Here is a 17,391-nt window from a genome sequence, read left to right as displayed (position 1 = left end):
AGTGGACGTGAGTCTGACTTGAAAGTGGTTCACCAAAAAGAAACATCCAGATCTATGGATACGTTTCTTTTTAAACCAAACAATGATAGCCAGACGGACAAGGTCACTGCAGCTGAGATAACAAGTGTCTATCACACAGTACAACACTCCCATTCATACAGGTCAGCCGACTGTGGTATGAAACTAGCTCCTGTCATTTTGCCAGACTCAGTTATTCTAATAAAAAAATTTACATTATCTATCTGTCCCACTTTGTCCCACCAAAATCTTACTGTTGTCCCACTTTGTCACACCAAAATCTTACTGTTGTCCCACTTTTGGACTTTTTGCATCTGGTCACCCTAGGGAGGGGAGGTACAGGTAGTAAAAACAGTGTAAACCATATAACAAATCAATATGCTTAACATAACATAATTAACTCTGGACATGTTAACACAAACTGGTCAGACCTTACTCCAAGAACCCACCTCACCCCTGCCCACTTTGACAACCTAGGATGGCTTAGAGACGGCAGAGTACAGCAACTTGCAATGGGCCTGGTCTACAAGATACACTACACCACTAAGGTACCCATGTACATGTCAAAATACTTCCCAAAGGTCAGTGAATACCACAACCACAACACCAGAGGGAGCTCCACAAATCATGTTAAACCCAGATTCGGCTCAAACAAGGGACTAAACATGTTTTGCAATTATGCCACATCTATGTGGAACGCCCTACCCACAGCTGTAAAGGAATGTGAATCACTACCCACCTTCAAAACCACTCTCAAAGAGCACCTACGGGAGACTGCAATTCAAAACTGGCCCCTGTAAATGTCCAAAACCAACCCCATTAACAATTGTGTGTATTGAGCTGTACTGTATTGTACCCATTCTGCAATCTGTTAATAAAATGTTCAATCAATCAATGTGCGAGATGAGGGTATGTATGCCCTCTGTTATATTTGCCCTACAATAATAGTTACAATATATAATCTAATCCAATAATCTAAATCGAATCTAATATATAGTCTGAAAAAAAACGAAATGCTAAATATATGCAATATATAATCTAATAATCCAATCATCTAAATCTAATCTAATATATAATAAAAAAAAATGCAAAATATATGATCAGAGGTTTTGTTTCAGATTTTTATCATCAATTACTAACGTCCTCATATGAAACCCTCCACCTAGACTCCGTCTGGAGGAGGGATATACCAGACCTGGAAAGTGATTTTGATTGGCAAGAAGCCTGGGCAAATGTTCGACTCACATCAAGGAACCCGGACCATCAACAAATCAATCTTAACTATATTCACAGGACATACTTGACTCCTATAAGACTGAAAAAATGGGTCTTATACAAGACTCCAAATGCTCCTTATGTACAAATGGGGACGAGGGGACATTTATGCACATGCACTGGGACTGCCCACCAGTTAATGATGAATTGAAAATGGGGGACCCTGATGTAAACAAGACGAAAGTCTTTCTCTGGTCTGCATCCCCTTAACAATTGTATGTATTGAGCTGTACTGTACCCATTCTGCAATCTGTTAATAAACTTTTCAATCAATCAATCAATCAATTAAGATATTCTGGAAAGAGGTGACCCAGCAATTATCAAATCTCTTAACTTGGAATATACCTGTACACCCCTCTGTATTACTGCTGAATGATGTTTTTGAGTGTGCAGTACATCCACAGCTAAAGAGATTGGTTTTATCGGGTATCACAGTGGCTAAAAAGCTGATAGCATCACGATGGTTCCAACCAGAAAAAAATTGCCGAAAGGTCTGGATTATTACATATCTCGATGTGATCTATCAAGAAATATCTACAGCAAGAATTTTGGGTCTCAATGAATCCAAAATGACATTGTGGTTAGAAGTGGTGGAGAAAATAAAAGCTAGCATATAATGGTAATGTCTGGTTAGGAGCGAGGGAAAATGGATGGATTATCCAATGGGGGGTCCGGGGGGGGGGGGTACGAGCTAGAGCATATGTGTGTAGGTTTTTAGATAACAGGTATTAAGGGTATATCCTATATAAGACAATTAACTAAAATGTGATTTCATTGGATGTGCACTGTCAACTAATGCTTGTATATCTTATCGTGTGTTGTCATGTTTGTTTATGTGTTTGTTTAAAAAGATAATAAAAAAATAAAATACAAAAAATATATGATCTGATGAAGTATACAGTATTCACATAAGGTGCGGTATGCATAAGGTAGTATATTGTCCTTTTAGGTTCCTAGTTGGATGTCTGGCACATGGACAGGGTGAGCAGCTTCAAGTACCTGAGGGTCCACATCTCAGAGGACCTGACATGGCCAACACACATAGACTCAGTCGTAAAGAAGGCGAATCAGCGCCTCTACCACCTGAGACAGTTAAGGAAGTTCAGAGTATCGGGGAAGATACTCCAGTCCTTCTACTCCGGAGCTGTAGAGAGCATCTTGACTGGAAACATCACTGCCTGGTATGGAAACAGCAAGGCATAGGACAAGAAGGCCCTACAGAGAGTGGTGCGCTCAGCTGAGCGTACTACGGGTATTGCACTACCACCCCTGCAGGTCTTATATAACAAGAGGTGCAAATCCAGAGCCTGCAGAATAATGAAAGACCCTCACCACCCCAACAACAGCTTGTGCAAGCTACTGCGGTCAGGCAAACACCTGCGAACACCAGCAACTAGAGACTTCGGCTCAGCTTCTTCCCCCAGGCCATCAGAGTCTTGAACACTGAACTCTCCACACACAAACACACATGAGCACACACACACTGTATATGCTCACACACTAGCAGTCACTTTAGCATGAACACACACACACACTGCACATGCACACACTCAACGGTCACTTTACACAATGAAAGGTCACTTTAAAAACAAGAACGGGAGTGGTTCTTGTATAGTAAACAGATGGATATAGCAAGCTAGCATAAGGACACATAGTATAACTTTAGATTGTATAGTATAGCATTGTATAGTAGTGTACATAAGACCCAGTGCCTCATCCGTAGCTAACAGTGTATTGCACTATCGCAGGACCTTAGCATGTCTTACCATGCTTTTTGTAAACTTTATGTACATATACCTGTTATGTCTTATTCTTATTACTTGTATATTGCACAAATGTCTTATTCTCATCCTATTCTTATTATTGTATTATTGCACAATCATTGCGGGCAAGACCCCCCGCATTTCACTGTATGCTTGTATGCCGTGACAAATAAAACTCTTGACTTGACTTGGCAGCAGTCCCTGCCCACTGTTGTGGAGCCTGATGGCCGCTGGAATGAAGGACTGGCCGAGGCGGTTCGTTGAGTGTCGGGGGTGTATGAGTCTGTGACTGAACGTGCTTCTCATCTTGACTAGCTTGTCGTAGAGGGGGTGGGAGGGATTCTCCAGGATAGCAGCCAGCTTCATTCTCATCCCCCTTTCTGCTGAATGAATGAATGAAAACTTTATTTAACAGATTGCAGAATGGGTACAATACAGTACGGCTCAATACATACAATTGTTAAGGGGATGCAGACCTGAGAAAGACGTTTGTCTTGTTTCCATCAGGGTCCCCCATTTTCATTTCATATAGACATTTATGACATACACAACATACATGACATTTATGGCATAGGGACATATAGGTATTTAGTACTGATACATTTGTGACATAAGCGGTATTCAAATATACAGTACTGTTACCCCTAGATCCTGACAGAGTATATACATATGATGGGGAGGGGACTGTACATTAGGAGGGGGTGGGTGGGTGGGAGGGAAATATACATACGGCGGGGAGGGAATATATACATGCGGTGGGGAGGAGACTGTCTATTAGGAGGTGGTGGGGGTTTTGGGCATTTACGGTGGCCAGTTTCGAATTGCAGCCTCCCGTAGGTGCTCTTTAAGAGCGGTTTTGAATGTGGGCAGGGATTCACATTCCTTTACAGCTTTGGGTAGGGCGTTCCACATTGTTGTGGCATAATTGCGAAACGTGTTTAGTCCCTTGTTTGAGCCGAATCTGGGTTTAACATGATTTGTTGAGCTTCCTCTGGTGTAGTGGTTGTGGTATTCACTGACCTTTGGGAAGTATTTTGACATGCTACCACCTCTAGTCTGACCAGCTCGACTCCCACCACAGAGCTAGCCTTACTCACCAGCTTATTCAGTTTGTTGGTGTCCCTCGAGTTGATGTAGCCCCCCCAGGGGCTAATATAATTCATTGTAATTATGAATTATTACAGTTAATTAATCCAGTTTCCTCATTTTACTTCTCCGGCAAGCCATCCGAGAGGATCCAAGTCATTGACGAGCCGCAAAACAGCGTGGAATACATATTTCCAGTACCCAGCGCTGAATCAATAAACGCAATCGATATTTGGAATGGCGATCAGGAATTGGAATAATCTTTTTGGATAACAAGGAAGCTATTTTACCAGTCTTAGGATAATCAGACCTTTTTTGTGTGTGTGCTGATCAGGAAATGAGAGAAACGATTTTTCAGCCCGCTTCTCTAGCGTGCATAAAGTACACATATACTACAGATAATCTAGCGTTCATTTGAAAACGATTCATAAATAGGCAGAAAAATGACAACGTTTTTTGTGTATTCCAGAATATTCCAGTAAAGGGCGTTTATCACAGAATATTTATATTTTCCTGAAACTTTCAAGAAAACGAGGGTTTTTCAAAATGGTATAAACCGGAAATGAACAGATTAAAAAACAATCCGTTTCGACAATGTTGACTGCAAACAAGTCATTGATAAGCAACGGCCAGATTAGACACATAGCCATAATTTAAGACATAGTTTATGCGTTCACAAATATGAGAGCGCTATCATTGAAGTGGGTGGTGGCATTCAACGGGGGTAAGGGGCACTGCATGGCTGGTAATCAAAGTGTTAATGCAAAGCATTAGGATATCACAACATAAAGTTAGTTTTTATATTTATAAGGCACAATGCCACAAAAAAAAAAAAAACACAGAATAATAGAAGTTTGATTATCAACCAATTTCAATATTGGAATGTGACTCAAAGCAAATGCTCTAATTTCTAGAGGTGATGAGAGGTCCAGCAAATGTGTAACAGCATAAGTGTAGCCTATCTAACAACAGTTCAAAGAAACCAATAAGGATATCTACCAGCATTTCTAGAACAGAAAGTACCTTGTCTTTTCTGACATAGTGTTAAGATACAAAGATGACTTGATGTACAGTCAAGACAGACTGTGGAGCACGGCTTAGGACCTATCCTTGATATAAAATCAAACACAACAAACAGTCAACAGAGTTTTATTCCAAGTCCATCATTTTCTACAGCTACTCTGAAATAATACAATTTATAAATAATAATAATAATAATAATAATAATAATAATAATAATAATAATAATAATAATAAAAAATAAAATTTGATTAATTTAATTGTGATTTGGAGAATCACTACTCTGAACCAGAACCTATTTGTTGCAAAGCTTTTCAAGGGATCCAAATGACACACTTAGAAGACTTAAATTTGCTAAATAAAAAAAAACGAAACATTCCTATATTACACTTCTTGACATTCAAGATACGCATTAATCATTTCCATGAATACCAAAAGATAACTATTTTTATTTTGTACTTTACAGTACCTAAATCTAAATATTAAACTACTCCACCACAAACAAACTATATTAGGACATGGTTACTGGTCCTTTCCCGTTGTCTTGTTGTGACAAACAATACTTCTATTCAAACATCTACCATGCCTGCACAACGACAGTATGAGGCAAATCACACATCTTGAAGAAGAGATTTGGTAGAACTCGTTAACATACAAATCCCCTCGCATGGCCAGAGATTTGTAGCATGGGAGGGGATTGTTATTTGGAGGATTGTCAGCACCTTGTTGCATTGTAAAAACCAACCATTGGGAGACAATTTAAAAGAACCTGAAATAAATCACATGTACAATAAATATATTATGTATAAAATGGAAAAACAACTATTCAAATCACATGAATCAAGAGAAACAATGGCAATTACAGACACATCACCCCAAGTATCAAAGGTAAGGTGGATGTTTACAAGTCTGGATATGTACTCAATGAAAAGAAAGGAAGCACTATGAATCAACGAAAATGCCTGATACATGCCAAGTATACAACTACAAGGTGCTGTAGAACAGAGCTGGAATGTATGAAGGCGTTAAGAATGGGAGTAGAGATCACTAGTCAGGTCACTTGAACTTGGAACTTAAAAAGGATACCTTTAAGAAGTCAATCTGATTGTAATTCATTAGAATTGTAATTTCATTCCACATAAAAAAAGACCAATGTTTTTTTTTCTCATCAGAGAAAAGACACATAATGTACGCTATGTTATAGCCATGAGTCATATATATTTACATATTGTATAAGTAATATATTTACGTTTCGTATTGACAAAAGTCCAAAACAAATCACTGCGACCAGGAGACAAATCAACAATGATTGGTTGGTTAAGGTTAGGGTTTGGGCGAGAAAAATGTTGAGGTAAAGGAATTTGCCTCCCATGTGAGCACCTTGGGTCCAGCAGTGGAACTCAAAATTGAGTATATTACCTATGGCTATAACATAATGTACAATATGTACTTTTTTCCTGTGGTCGATATGTACAGTACTTTATTTACATATGTTAAGCAAGATCAGGCTGAAGTTAATTAGTGCCAAATCAGAAAATCCCTTTTAGAGTCAAATGGATCTCAGATCGCCACTCCTATTCTTTAACACTTAGCAAACAGGCCCGGATCTACTTGTTTTAAAAAGCTCCCACTTACTAAAAAAACAAACAAAGGAAACAATGAAGAGATATTCTTTAAAGGAGCAGCAGTACATGCAGATATGCTGGTCCTGTAGAAAGTAAGGCACCAGAGGTTTACAAAAATCCACCTTTTCATATATATATATATATATAATATATAAAAACAACAAAAGATCTTCAAGTGTATTAAAGGCAGTCTATGAGAGTGCATACAACAGATATCAGAGGAATGTGGAGTCAATTCAGGCTTGGGCATTGGTCATCTTCTGCAGCAAAGGGATCTGTTGAAAAGAGATTACAAATAAAAAGAGTCAATCACATTTGTCATAATAATTAAACCATTTATAGTGACAAATGGTTATACAGTTGTATTTAACTCTATAGCCTCTGCTCTCAAAATGCTCTCAGTGAAAATCCATGCAAGCCTACAATGGATTTGAATGAGAAACAAGACAAACGTCTTTCTCAGGTCTGCATCCCCTTAACAATTGTATGTATTGAGCCGTACTGTATTGTACCCATTCTGCAATCTGTTAAATAAAGTTTTCATTCATTCATTCATTCATTCTCAATGCAAATCCATGCAAGCAACAAAGGTAGGGTTGCAGAAATGCCTGTTCCCTTCAATGTTAAAACATCACTATAAAAATGCCACTTCAAGAACAAAAACAGTCAAAACATCAGGCAAAACACCTGACCGTTTGTTTTGGCTCTGTACTCCAAGCCCATTGGTTTGGAAGTAGAACAATAATCATGCGGTTAAAGTACAGACATTCTGCTTTCATTTGTTGTTTGTGACACTGATGCTGTTGTTTGTGAAACTGATCCTGTTGTTTGTGACACTGATGCTGTTGTTTGTGACACTGATGCTGTTGTTTGTGACACTGATGCTGTTGTTTGACTGATGCTGTTGTTTGTGACACTGATGCTGTTGTTTGTGACACTGATGCTGTTTGACACTGATGCTGTTGTTTGTGAAACTGATGCTGTTGTTTGACTGATGCTGTTGTTTGACACTGATGCTGTTGTTCGACACTGATGCTGTTGTTTGACACTGATGCTGTTTGTGAAACTGATGCTGTTGTTTGACTGATGCTGTTGTTTGACACTGATGCTGTTGTTCGACACTGATGCTGTTGTTTGTGACACATGCTGTTTTTTTTAATTAATATCGTAGTTTGTAACACAAAACACCTCAACATAAATACAGTACAATACAAAACACACAAACATAGTACAATACAGTACAATACAGACAAAACAAAACACACTAACAAATGGGTGGGGGGATGACACTGATGCTATTGTTTGTAACTGCCACTTTACTTTGCTCTACTTTGTCACCATTTGTCTCAGTTTCCCTTCCATTTCTCTTTCCCGCCCCTCATGCACCTATCGTTAGCCGAATAGTCTTAGCTAAGCAAGGTTGACTCCACTGATTTGCTTCGTTGCCAACACTTGCCGTCTGTCAACCCCCTCGACTATTTCACCCAGCCACTCTGAGCACTCGATCCCTCCCGGATTCTATCCCTGCACTTCCTGAACATAATTCCTGACTGCCTTCCCCATCATAAACAGACGTCAGTGTTGTGAGTCTTACAGAATCTCCCGCTCTACTCCCACTTTGCTGTCTAAATGTTACTGGCACCCTCCACCTGCATCATGGAACCATCCGTCTAAATGTTACTGGCACCCTCACACCTGCATCATGGAACCATCTGTCTAAATGTTACTGGCACCCTCCTCCTGAACCACCTGACAGTGGCAGCATGTCGATGTGTCCCTGAGCAAGACACTTAACCCCTAATTGCTCCCGATGAGCAGGTTGGCACCTTGCATGGTTGCCTCCGCCGTCGGTGTGTGAATGTGTGAGTGAATGTGTGAATGAATGGGTAAAATGTGAGTAACAAATTGTAAAGCGCTTTGGATAAAAGCACTATATAAAAAAGCAGCCATTTACCATTTACCTGCATCATGGAATGAATGAATGAATGAAAACTTTATTTAACAGATTGCAGAATGGGTACAATACAGTACGGCTCAATACATACAATTGTTAAGGGGATGCAGACCTGAGAAAGACGTTTGTCTTGTTTCCATCAGGGTCCCCCATTTTCAATTCATATAGACATATATGACATACATGACATACAGATAGTCAGTACTGCTACATCTATACATTTATGACATACCAGATTTGTAAATACAGTACTGTTTGTGATACAGAAGGAGTCAAGAAAAGGGAGTATATACATTTGACGTAGAAACTGTACATTGGAGGTTGGGTGGGGGGGGTTGGGTACATTGGGATATTGACAACCATACTGGGTAATTTACATTGGAGGTGGTTGGGGGGGGGGGGGGGGGGGGGCGGGGGGCATACTGTATAAACAAGTAACACTGTACATTGAGGGGGGGGGGGAGGAGACACTGTACAAACAAACACAATTGTACATTGAACTATTGACAAAACCATACTAGGTAAATGACTGTACATTGGAGGGGGTTGGAATGATTGGGTTAGGATATTTACAGGGGCCAGTGTTGAATTGCAGTCTCCCGTAGGTGTCCCTTGAGAGAGGTTTTGAAAGTGGGTAGTGATCCACATTCCTTTACAGCTTTGGGTAGGGCGTTCCACATTGATGTGGCATAATTGCGAAACGTGTTTAGTCCCTTATTTGAGCCGAATCTGGGTTTGACATGATTTGTGGAGCTCCCTCTGGTGTTGTGATCGTGGTATTCACTGACCTTTGGGAAGTATTTTGACATGTACATGGGTACCTTGGTCGTGTAGTGTATCTTGTAGACCAGGCCCATTGCAAGTTGTTGTACTCTGTCGTCTACTCTAAGCCATCCTAGGTTGTCGAAGTGGGCAGGGGTGAGGTGGGTTCTAGGAGTAAGGTCAAGCAGTAGTCTGACCAGTTTGTTTTGAGATGTTTGTAATTTTGTTTTTAGCGCCTTTGAGGTGCTTTGGTACCATGAGGTGCAAGCATAGTCGTAGTACCCCTGAATGAGTGCTCCTGCCAGAGTCTTCAGGGTGTTCTTGTTTACCAGAGAGGAGATCCGGTACAAGAATCGAGTTCGTTGGTTGACTTTTTTTATTACATTGGATGCCATTTTGTCACAGGAGAGATTAGCCTCTAGGATGGACCCCAGGTAGGTAATTTCATCTTTCCTTGTGACAATATTGTCACCCACTGTAACTGAGAAGCCGTCGGTCTTGCTGAGTTTGTTATTTGAGCCGAAGAGAATGGACTCTGTTTTGCCCATGTGTAATGATAGTTTGTTATCAGCGAGCCATATGCAGATTCTGCCTAGTTCCGAGCTGAGGGTTTTTTCAACCTGTAACTTGTTCTTGTCAGAGACCAGCAGGGCTGAGTCGTCCGCAAACAGGAACAAGTTGCAGTCACAAGCTGACGACATGTCATTTGCATAAATTAGGAACAGTAGCGGTCCTAGTATGCTTCCTTGTGGAACACCACAGCTCACTGTGAGGGGGGGGGATAGGGTACCGTTTACCTCCACCATCTGTTCCCTCCCCTCAAGGTAGGATTGCATCCAGCTCACTGATAGACTATCAAAACCAATTGCTTTTAGCTTGTCAATCAGAATGGAGTGATTGACCGTGTCAAAGGCCTTTTGTAGGTCCAGCATGACCATGCCGCAGTATTTGCCTGCGTCCACCTCTTGTTTGATGTGGTCATTCAAATAGAGAAGGCATGTGTCAGTGGAGTGGGATGTTCTGAAGCCAGATTGGAATTCGTAGATTAGATTTTTTTCCGCTAGGTACTTTTCGACCTGTTCGTAGACTATTTTTTCCATGACTTTCGAGATGGAGGTGAGAATAGAAACAGGGCGGTAGTTGCCTGGGTCTAATTTGCTGCCCTTTTTGTGCAGAGGGGTCACCCTCGCAATTTTGAAGTCCTTGGGGACGTGTCCCTGTTTTATGGAGAGGTTTATTATGTGTGTGATGATTGGTGTGATGGCGGCTGCTGAGTCTCTGAGGAATTTGGAGGGGATGTTGTCATGGCCACTGTCTAAATGTTACTGTCACCCTCCACCTTCATTATGGAACCTAAATGGCAGCAGTTACTTTTTCAGGACCAACTTGCCATCTTTTCCATTTATTTATCCACTCTGGTTGGATGGTGTATTGTACTTGTGCTGTATAATAACAATACATTTGAATCTAATCGAATTTTGAGATCAGTCGCAAATCGCTTCCGCGCTACCTGTTGAATGGATCAGCATGGTGCAGTGCAATGCCGAACCTCTGCTGTTCGCCGTTTTCGCTTGTCTTCACAGACTAGAATATGAAACGCCCACTGATGATGTCACGGTTCGCAAGGAACAACAATTTTTCGGTTCCAGCTGAGAACTGACTTTTCAGGTTCAGAACCAATTATTTTCGGTCTGAACGTGCCGGCCGGTTCCGGAGCCCTGCCGGTGTGAAAGGGCTAAGACAGAGCTCTTCTCCAGGGCAAGCCCCAGGCTCTGAAACACACTACCCCTATTATTATTATCACCATCATCACCATTAGCATTATTATTATGCATAGTGTGTGAACCCTGTAGGAAGTGTAGCTCTTTTTATACATAGCCCCCCCCCCCCCGATTTTAGGAGACCAAAAGTCATTGTACAAGTTAACATAAACTTCTATTTGATTGGGTGTGATAAAATATGGTGCCACGAAGTTCCAGCCGGACATAAAAACGTGGCAATATGTGTTGTTGAGACAAAAAAAAAGAACCGCGATATCAGGACAGAGATGCAGGAACACAGAGAGGGTGCCGACCAGCAGTTTAGAAGTAGGAACGCAACCAAACCACAGGGCCTAGAACACAGACAACACCTAGGCGCTGCTACTGAAAGTAAACAATGCCATGTGTAGAGAACCAATAGAAAATATTGTTGCATCTTCTGACATGACAATGGGGCGAAGTAAACATAAATGATGCCCACAACAAGGGGACTTACCGTACCAACTTCACCACACAGCACAGACGGCCACTAGCTGTTAGGCCTGCAGTAATATGCTCGTCATCAATCATCCTTCTTAATGGTCAACATTACTTGGGCTAACCTCTAGTGAATGAAATTAAACAATACCTTATTTTTATTGGGAGTGTTGTGGAAAATGTGTATACGGGGGTGGAGGTAGGAAAGGGGTTAGTCTTGACTAGTTTAATATAGGTCAACTAGCAGGGCTCAAAGACACTAGGGCGACAGTCTGGCTGATGTTCTTAAAACAACCTCAAGTATAGGACAGATAGACATTTCAAGTAAATCACATCTTGTTCTTTTCTTTTTTAATCTTGACTCCAGCTTTGTCTCAGGACGATAAACCTTTAGACTTATCTTCTGTTTTTATTCTCTCTTCTATGTTAAATCTATGTGTCATCTTAATGTACGTCATGTCATATCTGATATAATATGTTACGTCATCATATCTGTCATGTCGGGGCAGGGCTGGGAAGGTATTATCTGGGGGCACGGGGGGTTGGGGAGTCAGAGTGTTTTTTCAGTTATGGTGACCGTCTGCTCTTCTGTTAAAACTTCTTTTCTTAAATAAATTACCTACTTGTTGAAATTGGAAACAACGTCTCCTGCTGTGTCAACGACAACCAAGCCACAACAATTTGGTGACCCTTGACCTGTAGCCGCCCTGCCGGGCCCCTCACACGGCCAGCTCCGGACCTCTCCCGTAGAAATTCTGGCGGTGTCGACAAACAATAACAAAGGTGAGCATTTTTGCTTTTTATTAGAATGTCCGTTAGAGATTCTGCGGGAGGAAAAAGTTGAGCTGGCTGTGTGACGAGGTCTGGACAGACGACTAAAAACGAACACATGGTGGTGACACGAGGCGAATCCTTTTTTAACAGGCTATAAATGCGCATTTTGAAAGCGAATTAATCTTAATTGCATGTTTTCGACCCTTTGGTCAAACTTTCTCTGACACCCTTTACAAACACTCTCGCTAATTAATCTTAATTGCATGTTTTCGACCCTTTGGTTAAACTTTCTCTGACACCCTTTACAAACACTCTCGCACCATTTATCCCCCCCACCCCCCCCCCCCCATCGCCCATTCCCCATTTCCCTTCTTATATCTTGTCACTTGCTTATGGCAGACCAGTCAGCACGGATTGTCTGTAAACTTTAAATACATGGATCTTATATCTATGCATTGTTGCATTGTTGTCACTTGTCACTTGCTTATGGCAGACCAGTCAGCACGGATTGTCTGTAAACTTTAAATACATGGATCTTATATCTATGCATTGTTGCATTGTTGTCACTTGTCACTTGCTTATGGCAGACCAGTCAGCACGGATTGTCTGTAAACTTTAAATACATGGATCTTATATCTATGCATTGTTGCATTGTTGTCACTTGCTTATGGCAGACCAGTCAGCACGGATTGTCTGTAAACTTTAAATACATGGATCTTATATCTATGCATTGTTGCATTGTTGTCACTTGTCACTTGCTTATGGCAGACCAGTCAGCACGGATTGTCTGTAAACTTTAAATACATGGATCTTATATCTATGCATTGTTGCATTGTTGTCACTTGACGGGCTATTTAGAAGCAGTTTGCGATCGTTAGTACATATCTTAAACTACCGGTGTACATTGTTACAAATACAGTAGACTGAGCCAATTTGGGCTATGTTATAAGAGATGATCTTGACCAATTATGTGAAATAAACAACGTGGCTATCCTCTCCCCTCTGTTTGTCTGAAAAGACAAAACCTGGATTGACCGCAACACGACCACGGCAAAGTCGAACTTCAAGACGACAAAGGTAATCTGTTCTTAAAAGAACAGGGTTGGAAAAGAGCAAGCCCCTGCTCTCCCCACAAAGCTATTATACACCCCAATAGGACGCACCAGGTTGGAAAAAAAAAGTAAACTGCTTGGATCAGAGATCAAGTCCCTGATCTCTCTCTTGCTTTGGTACATGTATAGAAACTATATTGGTCGCAAAGATAACTGTAACAAATACACATACATAAAGCACGAAACACTAAAACGCATGTTTTTTTTTTAAACTCTTGATTAAAGATAAATCTCTCTTTCTCTCTCTCTCTCTTTCTCTCTTTCTCTCTCTCTCCTGGGTTTGCTGACCCCTGTTGGTAAGCCAAGGTGTAGCATACAAACTCACCACACATCTCTTTCTCTCTTGGTTTGCTGACCCCTGGTGGTAGAACACACACACAATAACACACACACACACAATAACACACACACACACGTACAATAAAACACACACACAATAACACACACACACACATGTACAATAAAACACACACACACACAATAACACACACACACACACACGTACAATAAAACACACACACACACACAATAACACACACACACACAAAAACACACACACACACACACACAATAGCACACACACACACATACAACACCACACACACACACAATAACACACACACACAATAACACACACACACAATAACACACACACAAACACACAATAACACACACACACACACAATAAACACACACACACACTAAACAACGACATATACAAAGTTAGCAAACACGAACAACTACACACTTGGCATAACGGTTTGTTTTCACTAGTGCTTCACCTTTCCTAAATTCAATCAAGATGCATACGGCAGAAGACATACTGGTAGATCGGAACCCGCTTCTAAAAAACCTAATTCTCAAGGTAGGTGTCCGTTGGCAGAGGCGCACGAAGGCCGGGGACACAAAATGGCCTTCCGGAGGTACTTTTGATCTCTGCCTATGCGAAGAGATGAATGTAATGATTCGTAATCACAAGGCAGGCGACAACAGCAAAAAGAGGCTGAGAAAGAGGACAGAAGAGTTGGGGGTAATGAAGCTCTACACCCAGAAGGGGAGAGCATACAGGCAGGAGGCTTTAGCGCTAAATCAGAGAGAGACGGATATAGGGAAACCAACATCCCCACCTTATGTCACGCAATTGCCGGTGGGCACTCTGACAATAAGAGGAGAATATGAGGAGGCGGAATTAGAGACCTCCGTTAGGTCAGGGACCCCCGCTAGATCAGGGACCTCCCCTAGGCTAGATTCCCCCCCCAAACTGACCCCGCAGGTTCTCTATCCGAAAGTCCTGGCGGCATATAACGAGACAGCACGTCGGAAGTTGTATGATGCAGAGGAAGAGGAGGTAGAGAACCTGGGCAGGCAGAGGGAGGGAGTCGGGAGGAAGAAAGAGGAAGAGGCCCGTCTAAATGTGGCCCAGCAGACATCAGAGAAACACGGAGCGTGTGGCCACAGTAAACTGTTGAATGAGCAGGAAGATGAGAAGCACAGGAGACAGAGAAGCACAGGAGAAAGGAAACATTACAGGAACCCTGACTTTCACCCCCACGTTACAGGGAAGTGTGACAAGCACAGGCCAGTTTCCCCTGCTAATAAAGGGGAACGATATTTTTCACATGCCATGGTCAGCTCTAGACATTGATGGTTTGATAGCAAGACTACCGGACCTTACAGAAGGAGCCTCCAGGTGGATCATGCAGTTTGAGGAAATTACGTCACCTTTTCTGCTAGCAGTGGGTGACGTCAAAGCCCTGTTGACGCGTTTGCTAGGAGTTGGTGCCTGCCGGGACATCATGGGTGATACATCGATGCGAGTGGCATGCGACACGCAGGCCCATGATGGAGACATATTCAACGCGCATAGAGCGGCGTTGTGGTACAAACTCAGGAATCAATATCCATCACGTATCAACCCGGCAAAACTGGCAGGCAACCCCATAATGGAGACAGAAGGGCCTGGCGCTTATGTGAACAAAGTACTGAAGGAGTGGAGAGGTGAGCTAGGACACAACCCAGAAATTGACCCGTTGCAGAGAGCGATGTTTAGAGAAAGTGTGATGAGAGGGCTTCCAGAGGTGGTTAAGAATAGACTGGAAGACATGGTGGGGTTAATGGACATGACTTATCCTTTGTTCTGTGCACATGTGACACATAGTGTGGAGAAGCAAAGGGCTCAGGAGCAGAAAGTCAGGGATCAGGATAGAAATGACGCAAGGAAGTTAACTCAGCAACAACTGCAGCCCCAAAGGAGGCTGCAGGCAGTAATGGTGTCATCTGCTACCTCTCCACCCATGCAGGACCAGGGACCCCCGCCTGCACCTCAGGTAGTGAGAAGCTATGGCTATAGTTCACAGAACCAGGCGCCCAGGCGGCAGGCAGGGAATGGGCAATCAGGCCCACGGATTACACAGGGACCGGGGAACGAACAACCGTTTTCCCGTTTCCACTGTTGGAACTGCGGCATGCAGGGACACAGGGAAATGAGATGTGGGCAACCATACCGTCCCGGCTCGGAGTATGGGAGACCCGTGCGCCAGGGGGAGTCACCAGGGCCCTACAACCAGGGGGAGACAAGAGGGCCCCGAAACCAGGGGGGTAATTACTAGGGGTGCCCAGAGAATGCGACGGGGGGAAATCAAATGATTGTGGTTTCCAAGGGAGCTGAGCAAGAACCTATTCTGCAGGTCCTAGTGGAGGGCAAATTAACAGAGATGATGGCAAATACTGGAGCAGGTTTTTCCTGCATAAAGCAAAAATACGCCGCTCACTTACCCCAGTCTGGACAGTATGTTCGGACGGTCGGATTCTCGGGAAAAACACAACTAATACCCACGTCAGATCCAATCTCTATGACGTTTAACAACAAGACCATAACAATACCTGTATTAATTTCGGACAGCACCCCGCGCAATCTCTTGGGACGAGATGCAATGTGTAAACTAGGCTGTAAAATCCTATGTACGCCTGAGGGGATTCAAATTGAACAAGACGTGTACCAAATGATGTTACAAGGGACGGGGGAAAAAGAGGCCACTGTGTTCTGGCTGGGCAACATAGATGCAGAGCTGCAAAGGGTCTGTGACCCCTGGGAGCCATTTCTGAAGGCCCAACTGCCCCAGTCTAGACAAACAAACATGGAGGCACATTGCACACTACAGTATTTGACGGATAGTGACCTAATTAGGAACAAGGCGTGGTTGCAGGGACAGCCCGAGCAGGTGCAGATTAACTCATCTACGGTAATTGTAGGGAGACAGGGCGCGGCGTTGAGGGTTAACACAAGTAAGTATCTACGGGAACAACATAGACTAAGAGACGCCGCCCCACACATCACTCTGAGAATAAATCCTGGTTACGAATCCGAACATCTAGGTTCAATGATACAGGAATCCGAGACTCAAAGGTGGGTCTCCACGGAATCTCCGCTAATTTGGCACAGCGCAGATCGGAGTTTCATAAAAATAATGATTTCCTTTTCGGTTTTGGCAAAACCTCAAGTAATCAGATTACCAGGAGACCCTTGCGTTATTCCAGAGGCGGACGCTTTGCTGGAACAGGACATGTTGGCGCGCACCCCAGAACAGTTGTGGTCAAAACACGACACAGATGTGGGTCTAATATTGTCGGCACAGCCAGTGAAGGTCAGGTTAAAGAAGGGTTGTAGACCACCCTTTATCAGACAATATACAATGAAGCCAGAGTCGGAGGAAGCTATATCACATCAGATTGAGGGACTGTTAAAGGCAGGAGTGCTCGTCCCTT

At 42.6% G+C, this 17,391-nt stretch overlaps 1 protein-coding gene across 1 annotated transcript in view; it reads right to left on the bottom strand.

The window, feature by feature from the left end:
* Positions 1-5,361: 5,361 nt before the first annotated feature.
* The window catches only part of flot2b (flotillin 2b), a 122,279-nt gene continuing 110,249 nt past the window's right edge, over positions 5,362-17,391 (bottom strand). Inside the window, exon 11 of the mRNA XM_084329787.1 lies at positions 5,362-7,062. Within this exon, the coding sequence (XP_084185913.1) occupies positions 7,024-7,062 (39 nt within the window). The 3' untranslated portion in view covers positions 5,362-7,023. The remainder of the gene's footprint in view (positions 7,063-17,391) is intronic.

Source organism: Notolepis coatsorum (assembly GCF_963971535.1).
Source record: "Notolepis coatsorum genome assembly, chromosome: 1".
In the NCBI taxonomy this organism is placed as follows: Eukaryota; Metazoa; Chordata; class Actinopteri; order Aulopiformes; family Paralepididae; genus Notolepis; species Notolepis coatsorum.
This window is presented reverse-complemented; position numbering and strand designations above follow the sequence as displayed.